The sequence below is a fragment of the Eptesicus fuscus genome, chromosome 7, assembly GCF_027574615.1.
Source record: "Eptesicus fuscus isolate TK198812 chromosome 7, DD_ASM_mEF_20220401, whole genome shotgun sequence".
Lineage (NCBI taxonomy): Eukaryota > Metazoa > Chordata > Mammalia > Chiroptera > Vespertilionidae > Eptesicus > Eptesicus fuscus.
The window spans coordinates 7,598,458-7,619,259 of record NC_072479.1 but is presented as its reverse complement, the minus strand read 5'-3'; the positions used below and the strand labels follow the sequence as shown (position 1 = coordinate 7,619,259).

Here is a 20,802-nt window from a genome sequence, read left to right as displayed (position 1 = left end):
TACAATAAAACCTTAATATGCAAATTGACTGAACTGCAGAACTGCCAGCAGAATGACTGGTTGCTGTGATGCACATTGATTACCAGGGGGCAGATGCTCAACACAGGAGCTGGCCCCAGCCTGCAAGCCCCGACCAGTGGTGGCGGTGGGGGGGGGGGGGGCTGGCGAGTGGGCGGCACTAGGCCAGCCAAGGTGGGTGCCAGCAGGGGCCCACCGATTGCCCCACTGGTCGTCCCGCAGAAGAAGGTGACCAGTAGCAGAGGTGGGGGGAGGGGCCGGCGAGCGGGCAGTGCCAGGCCAGCCAAGGTGGGTGCCAGCGGGGGCCCCCCAATCGCCCCACCAGTTGCCCTGCAGATTGGCCCTGATTGCTGGCCAGGCCTAGGGACCCTTACCTGTGCATGAATTTTGTGCACTGGGCCTCTACTGTGTGTGTATATATAATATTATTGATTTCAGAGAGGAAGGGAAAAGGAGAGAGAGATAGAAACATCAATGATGAGAGAGAATCATGCCTCCTCATGCCACCCACTAGGGATTGAGTCTGCAACCAGGGATGTGCCCTGACCGGGAATCAAATCGTGACTCCAGGTTCATAGGTTGACACTCAACCACAGAGTGACACTGGCCGGGCTCTGTAAGGAGTCTCTTTTGTTGTCTTCCTTCCTATTGGATTTGACTGTTATTTCTGAGACTGGCACTAGAGGCCTTTTGAAGCTTGGTATTATCTTAACTACCCACATTGCCTTTCACTGTTCCAGTTAATTGGTCATTCATTCAGTCAAAAAGCCAGTGTGTGACAGGCACTGGACTGGCACTTGGGATGCCAGCTTCTAGGACACTGCTGGATTGGCCCAGGCATTCACTGCTAACCCATTAAGGTGGGGCAGTCAATTGAACTTTTCCCTTGCTACTCTCTTTTCTGACACCTCCAGTTTTCCCATCTTAAAGCTTCTTCCTGTCACCACACCATCTCCCTTCTTCCCTTGAAAACATCTTAAGAGTTCACTCCTCTCACCCTTCCACTTCCTTGGTCCCCCTGCCACTGGACCTTAATCTGACTTGGGGCCAGATTAAGCCTAGCCTTCTGCCTAAACTACCTTATCAGTGTGATCCATACAGACAAATTCATTCTAGTCTTTATCTTCTTTAACCTCTGAGCAGCCTCTGATGAAGCTGACCATTTCTCTTACTCTCTAGAACACCCTCCCATTGTGTATTTCTGTTTTTGCTCATTCCTTCTCAGTTCCTGTTATCTATTCCATAAATGTCTGTTTTCCAGTCATCTTTTCTAGTCTCTTCTCTTCTCACTCTCTCACTGATCTCACCCACCCCCGTGGCTGGGTGCCGAATACACTCTAACTTCTATACCCAGTCTGGAACTCTCTTCTGACCTCCTGATTTAGATGTCCACTTACCAAAGGACTTCTCCCCTGGGATGATTCATGGCCACATAAACTCAGCACCCCCCATACTGACCTCTTTGTTTCTGACTTGAGCCTCTGTTTTTCTGTCTTTCCAGTGGTCCTCCCTTTCCAGGTAAGACATCAATGTATGCCAGTTCCTACCCCAGAAATTTGTGAGTCAGCTCTTACCCTTCCTCTTCATTCCCTGCAATTGACTGGATTGCTAAATCATGTGGATTTTATCTTCTAAATATCTCTTATGTCAATACTTCTCTTGGTACCTCCACAGTTCTAGTCTAGGTCACCATCATCTCCTGTGTGGTGGGTTCTGCAGCAGCCTCCTGGTCTCCTTACTTCTCCATGAAGTTGTCCACACTGTAGTGAGAGAGACCTTTCTTAAAACCCTTTCTCAAAGCCCTCTCCTGCTCAGAGGCCTTCACTGGCTTCCCATTGCTTTGGTTTTTCTCCGAGAGTATGAACCCTTTTTTACTTTTAGCCTTTTAAAAAAATATATTTTTTTATTGTTGATAGTATTACAGATGTCTCCCATTTCCCTCCCCCCCATCCTTTACCCCCTTTCTGCCAGCCCCTACCCATGCCCCCAGGTCTTCATTACCCTATTGCCAGTTCCATGGGCTATGCATATCTATCATATCTAATAAAGAGGGAATATGCTAATTGGCCCTCATGCCATCACAAAGATGTCAGCGCCCACAGCCAGTAAGGAGGGAATATGCTAATTGACTGCCCCACCCTCAAAGTTGGTGGTGCCCACAGCCAATAAGGAGGGAATATGCTAATTGATTGCCACACCCTCAAAGATGGTGGTACCCTCAGCCACAAGATGGCAGTGCCCAGTCCCCTGAGCCCTGCCGGGGCACATGGCTCCGGAGTCCCCCAGTCCTTTCAGCCCCTCAGCCGCCCAGGGCCAGCCCAAGGTGCAGGCAAGCCTCAGATGGCAGCTGCCCAGCTGCCCAGGGCCAGCCTGAGGTGCAGGCAAGCCTCAGATGGTGGCTGCCCAGCCACCCAGGGCCGCCCGAAGCTCAGGTAACCAGGGCCGGCCGAGGCTTGTGCTGCCAGCAGTGGCAGCAGCAGAGGTGTAATGGGGCATTGCCTTCCCCTGATTGCTGGGTTGCCTCCTGCCCCTGAGGGCTCCCGGACTGTGAGAGGGGGCAGGCCAGGCTGAGGGACCCCGCTTCCAGTGCATGAATTTTCATGCACTGGGCCTGTAGTATATATATAAGCCTAAGCGACCATTACAACTAGATGATCAGATGACCGGATGACTGGCCAGTAGCTATGATGTGCACTGACCATCAGGGGCAGATGCTCAATGCAGGAGCTTCCCCCTGGTGGTCAGTGTGCTCCCACAGCCAACCTCCCATGGCTGGCCAACCTCCCTCGGTCCCTCCCCCTGGCAGCGCCCTGATCAGCCCCAATCAGGACTAGGTGAGATGGCCCCGATTGGCCCCAATTGCTGGCCAGGCTGAGGGACCCCACCCGTGCATACATTTGTGCACCAGGCCTCTAGTAAGTATATAAGTTCTTTGGTTTATCTCTCCAAACTTTTGGCCTTTTAAGACTAGGAGATAATCATTCAGATTTCAACAAGATAAGGCCTCATTTAACCACCCCGAGTTTGCCTAATCCACAGCCTCCCAGGTCTCCTGAGGCCACTGCCTTGGGGCCAGAGTCTCTGGCAGGTCTTTTCATCCACCCTCCTGCCTCTAGGCCATTGTCCCTAAAAGCTTCCACAACTTGCTTCCCGCCTTTGAAGTATGCTTTTCTCTAGGAATTAGTTCATCTGGGCTTCATATCATCTATTTCTTCAAAAATTCCTTAGGTTAATGTGTTGTTTTTCTTGCAGTTGCCAAGGGAGTGAAAGTCTTTTGCATCCTTTTATAACCTCCCAGTGCCTCTACGTTCCACATAAAGGCTACCAGCCCTCTCATGATCTTGGCAGATGCCTCATTCATCTATACCCTGTAGCTTAAAGAATTCATGCTGAATTTACCTCAGTTCCTCAGAGGCCTAGTTTTCCCCTTATATGGCATCTGCTGGTCTCTACATAGCATTGTTCTGCCACCTCAACTTTCTGCTTCTGTCACCTGGCTAATCCTTTTTATTTTTATAGAGTGGAAGGGAGTGGGGAGGGGAAGAAAGAGAGAGAGAAACATCAATGTGAGGGAAACACATCAACCAGTTGCCTCCTGCACATGCCCCAAGCGATGTGCCCTTGCCTGGGAATTGAACCTGTGACCTTTCAGTTCAAGGGCCAATGCTCTAACCATTTAGCAACACTAGCCATGGCTCGTTTTCATTCTTTTGGACTTGATATAGTCATTTATTTATTCCTGGGTGCCTTCAGCCTGATCTAGCCTCTCAAATCTGTGTTGATGCCTTTCTAATGGCATACATGGAAAGCATTATCATTTAAATGCCTAGTTACTTTTCTGTTTTCCATCTAAATTATGAATTATTTGAAGACAGTGCCTGTGTCTTGTTTCCTAGAATAGGACTCATTTTTTTTTACAAGGTGCAATGAATAACTGAATAAACAAATGTAGATCACTGAGCACTGATCTTTACATAAGTAACATTGACCAGTGTACTATTCTGTTGTTAATAGCATTTTTACAAAGATGCAGAAACATTCTTCATGAGATTATCTCATGTCAACTTTTGATAAAATCGGCAGACTCAGTGTTGAATCTGTTTTCTAGTATTGCTTAGACTTTTCCAATGGTCTAGTTGAAAAACCAACATCTATCTTCCTTCCTCCCTCCCTCCCTCCCTCCCTTCCTCCCTCCCTCCCTTCCTCCTTCTTCCTCTCTCTCTCTCTCTCTCTCTCTCTCTCTCTCTCTCTCTCTCTCTCTCTCTCTTTCACAGTAAGTCAGGATCAATTAATGGCTTATAAAACCAAAACTTTAAAATAATGAAATTTAGACTGGAATAGAATAAACTAGGAATGTTATAGTGTATCACATGTACTTAAAGGCAAGTATTTTTTGTGAAATTTTTGTTTCTGTTTTATACACACACACAAATGTTGCAATATCAAATGTGTTTCTTGTTTTCTCACTGTGGTTTACAGTCAAGTAAGTTTTTGAAAATCGCTGTCTGAAACCATCCTGCTAAACTGGTCAGAGCTGAGTCAGGAGGAGGGTGTCATGTTTCTGAGGTGCTTTATCTTCTTTTTAAATTTTTGAATTTGTTGGGGTGACACTGATTAACAAAGTTCTACAGGTTTCACATGCGTAATTCTACAACACATCATCTATATACCGTATTGTGTGTTCACGTCAAGGCTCCATCCATCACCATTTATCCCCCCTTCACTCTCCTCCAGTTCCCCCCACCTGAGGCGCTTTTTCTTCAATGTGTATTCTTGACTTTCTGGTACACCCTGGGCAATTCCCTGCCTCCTGTTTCAGTTTTTCTTATTTTTTAAATATATTTTTACTTTTAGAGAAAGAGGTATGGAGAGGGAGAGAGAGAAAGAAACATTAATAATGAGATAGAATCATCGGTTGGCTGCCTCCTACACGCTCTGTACTGGGGATCAAGCCCGAAACCTGGGCATGTGCCCTGACCTGGAATTGAACCGGTGACCTCTTGATTCATGGGTTGACACTCAACTACTAAGCCACACTGGTTGGGCAGTTTTTCTTATTTTTAAATTAGTATATTATATATTAAAGGAAATCACGTTATTAGTCTTACTGCCTTTCCACATCTTTTCAATATTTAAAAGTTGGCAGATAGCAGACATACCATGGTATGACTGGTAACTTTCCATTTTGGGAGCAACTTCATTTTGAAAGAACCCATCAGCATACTAATAAACATATGTCATTAAAGGTCCTGTGTACTTAGTTTATGTGCATAATGAATGTAGGACTGCTCTGTGCGAGAAGGCACAAATAAAAATACTCATAAATATTTCACGCTTGAATTTTGTCTTCCTGTAAAGTTAATTTTTTGAAGAGTGAACCCAAATAAAAGGTCTTTCTCTTCTTTCTCATTCTACTAGATTCTGGCAAAAGGAAAAAAGAATGTATTTTTATTTAAATTGGGTTGACAATGAACAAGATCACAACTCTGATTGGAATACGAGTACACTTGTGAAATTGTCCTCGATATGGCATCAGATAGGTGGCATTTAAGGGGACTGTCTGTTTACGGTCCACTGTGTCTCCTCACATCGGCCCTATTCCCCAGGTCAGTGAGATGAGCTGGAGTTTGACACAGCCATGTACGTGTGAGGCCCAGGGCCATGGGTGGGCACTAGACTTTCTAAAAGAAAGAGAATTTATGGTGAGCTTTAAACTTGCAGTTTCCCTTTATGTAGTTCTCATACAGTCACATTTTCTTGTATAATCTTAAATAGCTTCTTTTTTCTCTTGTCTGATCACATTGTGTCTTCTGACTGGCAAGGGCAGGGAGGGCATCTCCGCATTGTTGCGTTGCCAGCCGCTTGTTCACTTACGTAGTTAAACTGCTCTGAACTGAGCCCAGCTGAGTGTGCAATCACCATTTTTGCATCAGTGATTATGTCCAAGCGTTGTCCTTTTTCCCTTCCTACTAGACTGATCCGTTGAACTCTTCCTCCTTCAGGAAGAAGATCTTTGCAAAGGGAGCTTCATTCTCACTTGTTTGATACATCAAACTTTTATTTGGTGCTCACTGTGTGTGAGGCCCTATATTCGGCGGTGGGAATATATAGATACATTTTAGATATTTTTGCCTTCAAGAGTGTTGTTACTTATTGGGAATGAAGTTGTGAACCATATTTGTCCCTTAAGCCTTATTGCTATTGGGTTATTTATTATATGAAATAATCCATTACCACCCTAGGACCAGAAAGGAAACCAGAAACCAATCTGTATATTTAAAGGGGGAATTTATTTTAGGAACTTGGTACAAAGTGTTAGAAAAGGGCACAGTGGCCTTTCCTAGAGGTTGGTAACCAGAGAAAGCTATTATTGCTCCTATGGCTGGAGGATCAAAGCAAATGCCATTTTGTGGAGCCCATTTGTGTGGGCTACTACGGTTGCTGCTGTCGGTCACAATGCTGCACCTGAGCCAGACCCAGGACTTGCTCCTCGCTACTGCTGTGGGGCTGCTGCCCATGCTCTGCTGGAGCCCCAGAGACTGCAGGTGCAGAGGCCGCCCCAGGGTTGTGCCTTCTTTGTAAGCCAGGACAGGCTGGTGAGGGAGTCTGGAAAGCAGGAGTGGCATGAGTCCCACCAGAAAGTACCCAAAGCATCAGATCAAGTACCATCAGAGCACTGTTTGAGGCTAATCAGTCTCTCTTCCTCCCTCTGTTTTCTTTTTTCTCTTTCTCAAAATCATGTTATGGAAGCTTCTATAGACTTAGATTTGATCTCATTGTCGGTCATTGCCTATATGAGTGAGGTACCTACTTTTTCTGGGCCCATCTACCTGCTGGGAGTGTAGACTTTGTTACTGATCTCATGGAGATTTTGGAACTAAAGAATGATGCCAGTCTGCAGTGGCATATAGAAAAAGGACATGGCATGGTATTAGCAAGAAACATATAAAGAAATAAAACTACCTATTAGATAAATAAGTGGTTTTTCTTTCATAGGGAAGCACAAAAGTCATGTCCCCCAGAATTTATATTAAATATTTAATACTGCTGAGATCACATTTTTCCTATCAGAAATGTGGCCTTGGAATGATATTTTTTTATTCATATTAACTAGAGGCCTGGTGCACAAAATTCGTGTGTCCCTCAGCCCAGCCTGCACCCTCTCCGATCTGGGACTCCTTGAGGGATGTCCATCTGCCCATTTAGGCCAGATACCAGTGGGATCGGGCCTAAACGGGCAGTCGGACATTCCTCTCACAATCCAGAACTGCTGGCTCCCAACCGCTTGCCTGCCTACCAGCCTGATCACCCCCTAACTGCTCCCCTGCCAGCCCGATTTCCCCTAACTGCCCTCCCCTGAAGGCCTGGTTGCCCCCAACTGCCCTCCTCTGCAGGCCTGGTCCCCCCCAACTGCCCTCCCCTGCTGGCCTGATCACCCACAACTTCCCTCCTCTGCTGGCCTGGTTCCCTCCAACTGCCCTCCCCTGCTGGCCTGATCACCCACAACTGCCCTCCCCTGCTGGCCATCTTGTGGTGGCCATCTTGTGTCCACATGGGGGCAGCCATCTTTGACCACATGAGGGCGGCCATCTTGTGTGTTGGAGTGATGGTCAATTTGCATATTACTCTTTTATTAGATAGGATGGTTTCAAGGGGCAGCTGTAACTCTTATGTCTGCTCTGATTTCCCACTAGAATGGTCTTCAGCAGAGAAGCCATCAGGAGACTTCTTGCCAGTAAGTGTCGTTGCTACAGCAATGATGCTCCTGATGACATGGTCCTGGGGATGTGTTTCAGCAGTCTGGGAATTCCTGTGACGCACAGCCCTCTCTTCCACCAGGTGAGGAAATGTTTTTTTTTTTTTTATTCCTACCTCAGAAGGATTTCTTCTCACTGAAAGATTCTCCTCATTGCTTTTCACATATTTTTTTGGAAACAGTCTTAAGAACCACATGGACAGGCTCTGCAGGCATTCTTACTGACCACTTTGTCCAGAGGGTTGATGCTGTACCATGGGCAGCATGTAGATGGAAGGCAGAACAATGTAGAAAATGAAATGGTGTTTGACCAGGACCCTTGGCTATAACAACAGGGAAAATTTGCTCTCTTTCCCCTTGCTTTTATTTTTAATTTTTTTAGTTAAAGAGTTGATGGTATTTAAGAATTATTAGAAACTAGAGGCCCAGTGCACAAAATTCATGCACGGGGGTGGGGGGGTGTCCCTCAGCCCAGCCTGCACCCTCTCCAATCTGGGACCCCTTGAGGGATGTCCGACTGCCCATTTAGGCCCGATGCTGGTGGGATCGGGCCTAAACGGGCAGTCGGACATCCCTCTCACAATCCAGGACTGCTGGCTCCCAACCACTTGCCTGCCTGCCTGCCAGCCTGATCACCCCTAATCATTCCCCTGCCAGCCTGATAGACGCCTAACTGCTCCCCTGCCAGCCCAATTACCCCTAAATGCCCTCCCCTGCCAGCATGGTCACCCATACTGCCCTCCCCTGCCAGCCTAGTTGCCCCTAACTGCCCTTCCCTGCAGGCCTGGTCACCCCAAACTCCCCTCCCCTGCTGGCCATCTTGTGGTGGCCATCTTGTGTCCACATGGGGGTGGCCATCTTTGACCACATGGGGGTGGCCATCTTGTGTGTTGGAGTGATGGTCAATTTGCATATTACCTCTTTATGAGATAGGATATACAGGCTTGACCTAATATTGTCTTGCAGGCCATCAAATGTATGTAATTTTATACTGTCATCCATTTTTATACTGTCCATTGGCTACCTTTTTATTGGGCTTTACCCCCTTTGGTTGCTATTAAACTGAGTGGCTAAACTTTATAAATATCAATAAGCATATATTCTGGGGGTCATAGAAAAGAAGAGACAAGATGATGTTTACCAGGGGTGGTTGGTGCTATAGCTTCACCATACTGCAGTTTGGGGTTGGAGAAGGCAATTTTTCTGCATTACTTTTAGTAGTTTTTTAAGAATCAGGTCAGTGGATGTCCTGATATTATAAGAATAATAGCAGATATACTTTATCTAAAAATAAGCACAGCCCACAGACATTCAATGTTCTTCTTCAATACAAAGCTTTTTGAAATTTGAAATGTAGGAATGCATGTCTATCTTCAGTGCTCTCCTTATATTGAAAAGTTTGTCTTTATGCTTTATTTAGTAGCCAGCAGCAAACGCTATCATAGCAATATAGAAAATTGAGCGTGACAGAAATAGCATTATAGAAAGTAATGTGAACAAGGTAAAGAAGGTATTTGCATCAAAAACACAGAATCCATTTCCACATTTTTGTGAACCACAAGGAAGAATAAAAAAAATAGACCTTAAATAATAAGAAATGCATGAGAAACCTCCTTCATGGTACCAGTCACAAGATACTTATCCATCTTTTAAAACTTTGAGTGGTCTTACCCATTTTAAGTCTATGTGTTTGTTATATTGACTTAGAAAAGCAAGTTATTCTCTCTGGCTTTCTCTCTTGCTCTATTTCATGTTTCTCTCATAGAAAAGGAAGGGTGATTAAAACTTCTGGTGTATAAGGGAAATATATTTTCTTTGTTTAATATGTCTTGGATTTTTATGACAAACTTTTTTACTTAGGGAAAGAATACATGAGTAAATAACATGATAAGGAGAAAAGAAAGATGGAAATTATCCTTGAGTAAAAGTCCTTTGAAGATTGTTGTTCCATACATCATAAAACTCTTGATTTCTGTAGATCACATAATAAATTTTAAGCCTTTCCAAAATCATAAAATGTACTTAAAACCTGACCTCCCAATAGGTACTGTGATACCTTTCTGTTCTTAAGCCCTTTTAGAGAATGTGCTGTGATTTGAATTTACTTTCCATTTGTAAGGTGTGAACACTGATCCAAAAACTATATTTGTTCATATTGAGAAAGAGATATGAGGCAAAAAGAAAAAAATCTATGATTCCTGATGAGTTAGAGATGCAATGGGCATTTGGAAGCAGTCCCAGATGCAAAGTTGCCTGGGCCACTCTCCTCTTTTTAGTCAGGGAAGGTTATGGTAAAATTATAGGTTTAGAGGGGAGCTTTAAGAAATGTGTATCCTACTAATCCCTTTGTTACAAACAAAGTTCCCAGAGCATATGGTTTTCTGTTCTTCCAAAAAGATATGCTACTGATGGGTATGGCAACATGCAATGGCCAGTGAACCCTCTGCAGAAAATTGTCCGAATAACCATTTCCAGATTCTGAAAAACAACCAGAAGCATTTACTGCTGAAAAACTGCTATACTTTTGGGTAAGAACAACAGTGTCTGAGGTCTTCTGAGCCCTTTCTGCCTGAAGTCCCCCCAGTTTTACCGGTTGGGCCTGGATGGAGAGAACACCAGTTTTGCTGTCAGAGTCAGTGAACTTGATTTGGGGAGGGAGAGATGAAACTAAAATTGTTAACTAAAATTGTCAAATTTGATAGGAAACAAACAAGAAAAACATGCACCTTTTTCTGGCCTGAAGTTGCAATCTAGGATACAGTAAAGGATGTACTAGTAAAAAATGTAATAATACCCAATACCCTGGAAATGAGAGAGCAAGAGTATTAATAGGAAAGCTCTACACAGTTCTTGGCCTGCTAAGAAACTATGTGTACGGTAGTTTCTGGCGTATAAGACGACTGGGCATATAAGATTTTCCTGGGTTAAAAAGTCGTTTTATACATTGGAAAATACGATACATTGGACTATATTGATGGGATTAGATATAATGGATTAGATATATTGGACTACTGTATTTTCCGGCGTATTTTTCTTTTAACCCAGGAAAATCTTATACGCCCAGTTGTCTTATACACTGGAAAATACGGTAGTTCAATATATCTAATCCATTATATCTAATCCCATCAATATAGTCCAATATATCATATTTTCCGACATATAAAACGACTTTTTAACCCAGGAAAATCTTATACGCTCAGTCGTCTTATACGCCGGAAAATACGGTACATGCATAGGACCATGGATAAGCCTAGTAGAAAGTAAAAGCCAAAACATATTTGGGAACCCACTGAAGCTTTGAATGTATTTTCCAACCCACACATTGGTAGGAACCTGATGGACTCGAGGTGTTTGAATGCAACACCAAGCTATTCAAGCACAAGGATAACTTCTAGCAAGCCACATAAAAATAAGTACTAAACTTGAATGGAGATACCAGCAGCCATGCACAGCAGGAAAAAAGATTCCACAGTGTAAGTCCAGGCAAGTTACTTAAAAAAAAAAAAAAAAAGGAGTAATGGTACACAGATTTATGAGTTGCTCTAATACATTATCTAAAATAATCAGTTACAAAAATTATCATGAGACAAACAAAGAGACATGCTCGGGCGAAAATACAATCAATAAAAACTGACTTTGATTGGGACCAGATGGTGGAATTGATAGACAAAGACTTCAAATGAGTTAATAATACTATAGGCACATAATTAAAGGAAACAGTGTTCATATAATTAAAGAAAAATATGATGACAATGACAACAGATAGCATATCTTAATAGAAAAATAGAAACTGTGATAAAGAACCAGATGAAAATTCTATAGTTGTAACACCTATTAACTAAAATGAGACATTATGTAGATGTACTTAACAGTAAATTTGAGATGGCAGAAAAAACAATTAGTGAATTTGAAGGCAAACCAATAGAAGTGACTTAATCAAAGACAAGAGAGAAAAAAGACTGAAGAAAAATGAACAGAGTCTCCTTAGAGACATGAGTAAACCATAGAGTCTATCCACATACATTTAATGAGAGTACTAAAAAAAGAGGGGAGAGAGAATTGGCCCAAAAATATTTTTTTAAAAAAATAAGAGTTGAAACCTACCAAATATGATGTAAACATTAATCTATAGACCCAAGGAGCTCAACAAAACTCAAGTGGGATAATTATAAAAAGAATCACAAACTGTTGAAAGACAATGAAGAAGTAAAAAATCTTAAAAAATATAAAAAAGCCTAATGAAAAGGGAAACAAAAAATAAGATTACTTGCTGATTTATTTTTTATTATAAATAATAAAAGCCTAAAGGCAATGAAAAAAAAGAACTAATCAAGCAATGATTCTATATCCAGTAAAACTTTCCTTCCAAAATGGAAGTGTAATAAAGACATTCCCAGATAAACAAAAAGTGAGAGAATCCTTTGCTAGTAGACATTCCCTGCAAGAAAAACTAAAGGAAATCCTTTGAGCTGAAAGGATGTAATACCATATGGTAATTGGAAGATATCAGAAGGAATGAATAATGCTGGAAAGGGTTAACATGAGGGAAAATATAAAAGAGTGCATTTGTATGTATTTATACATATGTGTATATATATGCATATAAATATAATTAAGAGAAGAAAAAATGTGTGTAAGTGTAAATACATAGCAATATTGGAAGATTCAATATTGCTATGATGGAAATTTTCACTGTTGATTTTTAAAAATTCACTAAAATGTTTATTAATTTCTTATATTTTTAAAATTCACTTTATTAGTTATATTCTAAATGTGTACATGAAATGTTCTGGATCAGAGAGATTTTTAAATTAAATTCCTCACAGTAAATAATAAGCACACCTTGACCCTCCTCTTCCACCACTCTTTGACCTGGCTTTTTCCTCTAGGGCAATATTGATGAGAGACAGGTCACTTGTCCTATACAAGTAGCCAGATACCCATAGGCAAGGGATAAGAAAAAAATCATTTTCTCTGTTTATAAAGGTGAGGGAGGCTGCTGTTCCTTTCCCCTTTTGGTGTACAAAAAAAAAAAATATCTTCAGGGACCATATTCCTTTTTGAAAATGCAATTTTATCCCTAGGGTGATAGTGTTCAGGTCTTCCTGGCACCTTAGGGTTTAACCTAGGGACTAATGCAAGGATGTAACCATTGGCCTTCTCCAAAAGATAAGGCAAGTAATACTGTCATTTTGGGTCAGAGCAATTAGATAGACAAATAGCTATAAATCTGATTCTCATGGTATATGAGGTGTTTCTAGTGGGCAGCTTTAAAGCTTTTCTTTTCTTCTTCTTCTTCTTTTTCTTCTTCTTCTTTTCTTTTATTTATTTATTTTTTTACATGAAAACAAATTTAGGGAAATTTTCTTTTCCCACACTCCTCAAATTGATCTAAAGATTCAGTGAAATCCATATCAAAATCATAGCAGGCTTCTTTATAAAATTGACAATTTGATTCTCAAATGTATATGAAAATATAAAATATTTTTAAAAGGAGATAAAAATCGGAGGATTTATACTTACAGGTTTCAAAACTTATAAAGCTACAATAATCAAGACAATATGAAATTAGTATAAGGATGAACAATGGAACTGGATAGAGATTCTAGAAATAAACCCTCCCGTTTATGGTAAAGGTGCCAAGGCAACCAGTGGGGAATGGAACAAATGGTGCTAGAATAATTATATATATCCACGTAGAACCTTCCCTCACACCATACACAAAAATTAACTTAAAATGGATCATAGTACAAAATATCAGAGCTAAAGCTATCCACTTCTGGAAGAAAACATAGGGATAATTCTTTGTGACCTTGAGGCAGATTTCTTATGGCGTCAAAAGCATGATCCATAAAAAGAAAAATTCACAAATTGAGCTTCATACACATTTTTAAAACTTTGCTCTTCAAAAGATATCATTAAGAAAAAATATCCAAGTCATATACTTGGAGAAATACTTGCAGTTCATATATCTGAAAGAGGACCTGTGTCCAGAATATGTAACAATCCTTTATAACTCAATAAGAAAACAAACGATGCAGTTTAAGATGGGCAAACGTTTGAATAGACATTTCACTACGGAAGATACATGAATAGCTAATAAGTGCATGTAAAGATACTCAGTGTTATCAGTCTTTAGAGAGAAATGTAAACTAAAGTCTGTATAAGGCACCACCATACATCTACTAGAATGGCTAAGCAGAAAGACAGACCACACCAAATGTTGATGAGGATTTGGAAAACTGGATCTCTCCTCTATTTCTAATGGGAATATAAAAGACCGTCACTTTGGAAACATTCTGGCAGTTTCTTAAAAGTTAAACATACACATGGTAGGCAATTTATGACATAACTCTCAATGGTACCCTCCTGCTGGTGTTCACACCCTTGTGTAATCCCCTCCTCTTGGCTGTGGGTCAGTAGAGTATGGCAAAAATGATGGGATGTCTCTTCTGTAGTTAGGTGACTTCCATCTTCCTTGCAGACTCTCCCTGTGGCTTTTTTGGTTTGCAAGGTTTGATAAAGCAAGCTGCCTTGGGGGCAAGGAAGTGAGGCCCTCAGTCCACTGGCCCACAAAGAACTGAATACTACCATGACCACCAAGTGAGCCTGGAAGGGGCTCTTTTCTCAGTTGAACCTCTGATGAAACCACATAGCCTGGGCTGGCATCTCCTGAGAGATTATGAAGCTGAGCTCCCAGCTAAGTGTGTCCAGATTCCTGACCCATGAAAACTGTATGATCAGAAATGTGTGTTGTTTGTGTGGTATTTCCACACAATGCAATATTGCTCAGCAGTAAGAGGAATGAACCATTGATATATGCAACTGTGCTAAATTAAGGAAGCCAGGCACAAAATCTATCTACACTAATAAAAGATAAACATGCAAATTGACCATCACTCTGCTACGCCCACCAGCCAATCAGAGCAAGTATGCAAATTAACCCAACAAAGATGGTGGTTAATTTGCATATGCAGGTGCGGAGCGAAGACTGAAGGCAGCGTAGAAGGAAGAGGGAGGGAAAGCGGAAAGCAAGGCAGCGGTGGCAGGAGGGAAAGTATGGGGTGGCGACAGTGGGAGGGAAGCCCGCCTCAGTGGGCTTCGCTTCCTTCTCTGCTTCGCTCAGGCCACAGGAAGCCCTATTCTTGCAGGAATCTTCCTGCAACGGGCCTCTATTATATATATATAAACGCCTAAGCATCCGACCGTTTGACCAGTAGCTATGATGCGCAATTACCACCAGGGGGCAGACGCTCGACACACAGGCATGGAAACATGGAACAGACTGATGAATCTCAGAGGAAAGTTGGGTGAGGGTAGGGTGGGAAGAGATTAACCAAAGATCTTATATGCATACTAGAGGCCTGGCCTGTGAAGATTGGGCTGAAACCAGCAGTCCAACATCCCCCGAGGGGTCCTGAATTGCATGTGAGAGGGAGCAGGCCAGGCTGAGGGACCCCACTGGTGCACGAATGTGTGCACCGGGCCTCTAGTTCATACTATATGATTCCACTGATAAGAAAGTTTTAGAAAAGGCAATACTATAGAGAAAAAGCAAATCATGTTTCCTGGGTCTGCCAATGGGGGCAGGGATTGACTACAAGCGCTTGCCAGGGAATTATAGTGTTCTAAAACTGGATTTGTGGTTGGCTAACTGGATATTTACCAAAAAATTTCAAACTACCATAATTGTGTGTGAATTGTATGAATATAAAGTATACCTCAATACAGCTATAACACATTGATATTTGTATAAGGAAATACAGTTTTAATCTCCATTTGTTGTACTATTTTGTGTGCTCTAATCTTTACAGGTAAAAGGTGTTAATTTTGCCCAATTTATGTTCTTGTGCTGACCCTGCCCATTTTGGATTTCCTTTTGGCATTTTGGGCACAGAGATGTGATTTTGAGAGGCTATAACATCTCGATGTTATAGATGCCTCTTTGGATCATTTCACTTTTCTAGTTTGTCATGTTCTTTTCTGTGACCTCATTTATCAGATATGATTCGCACCTTCTAATGCTTGTTAGGCCAGCACTTTCCTTGCATACAGGGCTCCTGAGAAGCAGTTATCACTTTAAATTATATTAATAGAGGGAAAGACAGAGGGTAGCCTCAGACTTTAAAAGTTTGTAGATCCATACAATTATTTTCTTTTATTAACTTGGAGAAATAAATTGATTGTCAGTTTCTTTTTATTTGGCAAGAAATTAATAAAGAGAAAGGTGTTATGCATTTCTTTCCCTCCTGTTAGGCATATCTGTATCTCCCAGCTTCATTTCTAAATGTGAAAAACAAGCAGTGATTTGTTTCTGCTGCTTTTTTTCTTTCATTGGGGCCATTGTGGGATTATCTGAGAACTGAATTGGGAGTAAGTTTCTCCTAGATTTCCTTCCTGCCAGCAAACTCTCAGAGGGCCTTGCTAATAAACATCACACAATATATGAATTCCCTCAGCTAATATTCAAAACATTCCCTACTCAATTAGACCTAAATCCAGTATATTTTTGCTATCTCACTGTATTTTCCTTTTTAAATTTTTAACTCTATGAGTGCTTAGAATTTTTAAAGGGAAATACAATGGCCATACCAAATGTTGGTAAGTGTGAAGATTCTCCCCATTCATTACTTTGAAGCCTTCCTCACAGGTATTATTGTTTGAGCACTCATATGAGCAGGATACGTGTGCCACCACTGCACACAGCCTCCCAAGGAGGCTGGAGAGCTAAAGCACAGGGGGTGTGCCAGGCCTGTGCACTGAGGTCCAGCTCAGGCATCCTGGTAGGACACTCAGCTAGCAACTGGTACCAGCCCTTTCCCCCATTCCAACATTTGCTAGTCATACTACCCCAGGGAAGTCACAACTTCTTTGAGCTCTGGTTTCCTCATCTATAAATTAGAGATGAATCATGATAATCTGATTATCTTGAAAGGGTGTTTCAAGGACTAGATTAAATAAAATTTTAATGAAAGTATCTGGGAACCATTCACAAGAGTTTAAATATTTATAAAAATTTAAGCTAAATTTAATAAAATATTAGTCTAGAGAAGACTCGTTCTTAAAATGTATCATTTCTAGTTTTACTAAGGTCTAGACTCTTAGTATTTCTAACCCAGTGAGTTATTGCATAACACAGATAGGCTGTAGAAATGTATAAACAAGATGAACATTGACAGAAGATGGATGCTTTCTTTAGAGCAAACAAAACAGGATCTGGTATCAGTTTGCTTCCAAACCCTGTAAGCTACTTATTCAGTCTTGTCCATCTAGGCTATACATGATCCTACTTAAATTTCATTTAAGTTTAGAGAATTTTGAAATGATAATACAAATACTTTTTAGGCATTAAAACGTTTTGGGTTACACAGAATGTCCATTTACACTTCTGGAACCAGATGAGATATTCAGGTAGGAGGTGAGTGAGTCACTCAGCCTCACATTCCCTCCTCTGAAAGACACAGGCATTCCTAATGAGCTGTCAGCAGGAGACAGGCAAAGGGAGCCCTGACAATGTCCTGCCCCACCAGGCCAGAGTACCTGTAGACGGACCTGGGAAATAATTTTTTTCAGCCTTTTTGCAGAAGTCCTAATAGGAACTGAAAGTACCATGCAAAGCCTTCTATATTTATTACCTGTGGTTGAGGAATCTCCCATAGAGGCATAAAGTGATGCATTTGGGATATTAAAGTACCTGGAGACACAAAGGCTACAGGGAGAGGGAACGTTTTAGTGGAACAGATTTTCTTCTTGCTTTAGATTCTCATAACCAATATCAAATATTGAAGGAATGCCATCATTTCATACATTCACATGCTATCCTGGGGCAAAATTGTTCTCAATGAAGGAGCGAGCATAATTCTCCTTTCTTCCCGCAGGCCCGGCCCGTGGATTACCCTGAGGACTACCTTTCTCACCAGGTTCCCATATCCTTCCATAAACACTGGAACAGTGACCCATTGAAGGTTTATGTCACGTGGTTGGCACCCAGCAAGGAAGACAAAGCCAGGCCAGAGACAAGAAAAGGCTTTAAAGATGAGTTATAAAGCCTGGGACCTAGGAGCACAAACAGAAGCCAAGACTTTGGCTTCCGCCTGTGTGCTGTCCACGTGCTACTTGGCATATGCCGCAGAAGCTTCCTGACTCTTGGTGGAAATCCTGTAGGTGGTATTTTTTGAGGGGGGGAGAAAACAGAATCATAAAGGAAACTTTTTTTTCCTGGAAAAATCACTTGCATTTGCATTCTGCATTGTTGTACTATACAATGATTCCTGTGTGGTTTTCAAGCTGTGACACAGTAGCTTTATTACTATCATGGGAAAATAAATAGCACCAGAAGTCTCCTTTCTGTTCCTTCTCTTCATTATAATGAAGGTTTCAGTGGGCATGAGACCAGAGAGATGTGACTGTTTATCATTCTGTATGTGTGCCTGTGTGCATGTCTGTGTGCGCATGTGCGTGTAGAGAGAGAGAGAGAGAGACGGAGAGAGAGGGAGAGAAGGAACATTGATTGACATGGATATTACCATAGTGTGAACTTTTAACTGTATCGTTGATGATGAAAATTATTTGTTGGTTACCTGATAGGAATAATGCCATACTAAGGATGATTCATAAAATACCTTAAAGAGTCTAGCTATGAAATTCCCTGGAGTCTATAATCAGGGTTGTTATGTTTTATCTCTTTTTCTGTTTGTGCCTCATAAAAAGAAAGAAGTCTTTGGGAACTTGTAACTTCTTTAGTGGTTCTTCTGTGTCCTGTTTCTCCCGGAAGTACTATCTTTTCTTACCTGCTTGTAACAGGAAAGTGCTGGATGCTGCCAGGAAACTGTGTCCTCAATATTTAAAAACAAAGTTGTCATGTTTTATTTAAGTCATTGAGCTCTATGTAAGTCTCCGAAGTGAATTAAATTAATTTGTACCTGATGTTTTGCTCTTATTTTTCTTTAAATGTTACTTAATGACTCTCTCTTAACTCAGAATAGGTATCTCTTCTAAGGTACCATGAAACCCTATTGTGAGGATAGCATGATGATTTGCCAATTTCCCTGGGCTTTTAAGAATAAAATTTGAACATAATATTGTGAAACAGCTTTAATTTTCAAATTATATCTTTAATATATAGTAATTTAACACATTTACTATTAATTTGTAAAAAGTACTCTGTCATATGATGTTTTAATTACATAATTCCATTTTCTAAAGATATTTGCAGAAAATTTGACTTCAATACATCTTAAACTAATTTTGGTATAGCAAAAATAGTTATTTTCTTTTTTAAAAATAAAAATTGCTACTTGTTAATTTTGCTTATAATGCTTGTATAGCCACGCATATGTTTTAAAGCCATACCACCAAAAGTCCCCAGGTGTAGGCTTTTTTAACAATATATTTCTCTTGTAACTTAGATTTCACTCATTTCTAAAATGATACCAGAGGATTTACCATTTTTCCAAATCAGCAAATAATAGTACCTGCGTATTTTCAGTGTCAGCTGAATGTATTGCATTTATGTTTTCTTAAAGTGGATTTTGTGGTCTGCCGAAGAAATGGATCAGGGACAGATGATCTGCTGGGTAGAAGCACCCAAGGAATTTATAGATCTTGTCAGCTGCTGCTGATGACTTCAGCATTGTTGTTGTAGCTTGGTTATTGTCATTGCTACCATCATGGTCACCTTCGTGCCATTTGTAATAATACTCCTGGAGGGCCTAGCTGCCTAGCCCAGTGGAGAACAGTCTTCAGTTCTTTCTGTGCCTGCCTACCAGTCGTCACACTTGGAAAACAGCATATTCACTTGATAGGATCAAACTGGCCTTGGAACATAAAGAAATATGTTGCACTTCCTCTGTTATAATCAGTGCCTTCTCTTTATACCAGAAAACTTCATCTGGTACCTTCAGGCCTTTTGTGAATTATGTTTACTTTTTGGGACTATGTAAGCCTTACCACAAATAAAATATTTTTGCCTAAGGTTCTGATTTCTCAAATGCATTTATTAGTTCAACCTAGGACGGGAGCTCAGAAGGAGTGGGGGGGAGGGGATTAGAAAACTCAGAGAAAAAAGTTGGCAGCTCAGTAAAGACAGTTTTCAGAGAGAAACATTAATAAAAACCTATCCCTTTAAGAGGAAACCATCAGACATTTGAAAATGTAGTGATACAGAGTCTATAAAACCATGATCTGTATTACATAATGAATTGGAGATGCTGTTTGGGAACTGATTGCCATAGAGTTCATATCTTAGGAACTAAGTTTTTAATCTGAACTTTCCAGTAAAGATATTGTTCTATTCCTACTTCCTTTGCCTTTTTAGTAGAAATTTACTTCCAAATGGCTATTTTTATTGATATATGGAATATCAACCTCAAGGAGTTGTATGTGGAATAACTGGAATGTTTTATTTGCTTTTAAGCTATTTCTTCTGTGGCCAAAGCTAGTTATCTGACTATACAGGATTCTTTACATCTTGCAGATAAGTCAGAAGCCAGACACAAACACAACCTCTAGAGACAGAATATAAAACAACAGCACACTAGCCTGCAAGGACACTGCACGGGTCTGTAAATATCAGTGCTCTCTGAATATTCTGATTTATTGAATATCTTTAGTGCTCCACATCCAAGCCCTTATCATTGTTTGTCTATTTTTCCTCAAAAATGTATAATAGGCATTTGTAAGAATTTTCTATTGTCTTCCATTCATAATCAGAGATGTAATTTCTGTGAACTAAAATGAGTAGATTCATTCAGCCACTGTTTAATATTCAACACTCACTATGTGCCAAATATTCTGGGATGTGCTGTTCACCACTTATCCCTGGAATCTGTGAATGCCTGGCACATGCTGGAGACCACTGTTTTATGTTCCCAAGCATTCTACAAACATGTCAGCTGCAAAATGTGTTTTCCTCCTACCTAGAAAGTGAAGGCTTTGTGTCTGGCATTTAGTCTTTCATCAGATGTTTTCACTTTAAAGGCACTCAAATTCCTGGAGGAGTAGGGGTAGGTGTAAGGAGAAGGGACAAA

At 41.0% G+C, this 20,802-nt stretch overlaps 1 protein-coding gene across 1 annotated transcript in view; it reads left to right on the top strand.

The window, feature by feature from the left end:
- The window catches only part of B3GLCT (beta 3-glucosyltransferase), a 167,132-nt gene extending 147,384 nt beyond the window's left edge, over positions 1-19,748 (top strand). Inside the window, exons 14-15 of the mRNA XM_028136295.2 lie at positions 7,713-7,857; positions 17,653-19,748. Coding sequence (XP_027992096.2) covers positions 7,713-7,857; positions 17,653-17,820 — 313 coding nt within the window. The 3' untranslated portion in view covers positions 17,821-19,748. The remainder of the gene's footprint in view (positions 1-7,712; positions 7,858-17,652) is intronic.
- Positions 19,749-20,802: the final 1,054 nt, after the last annotated feature.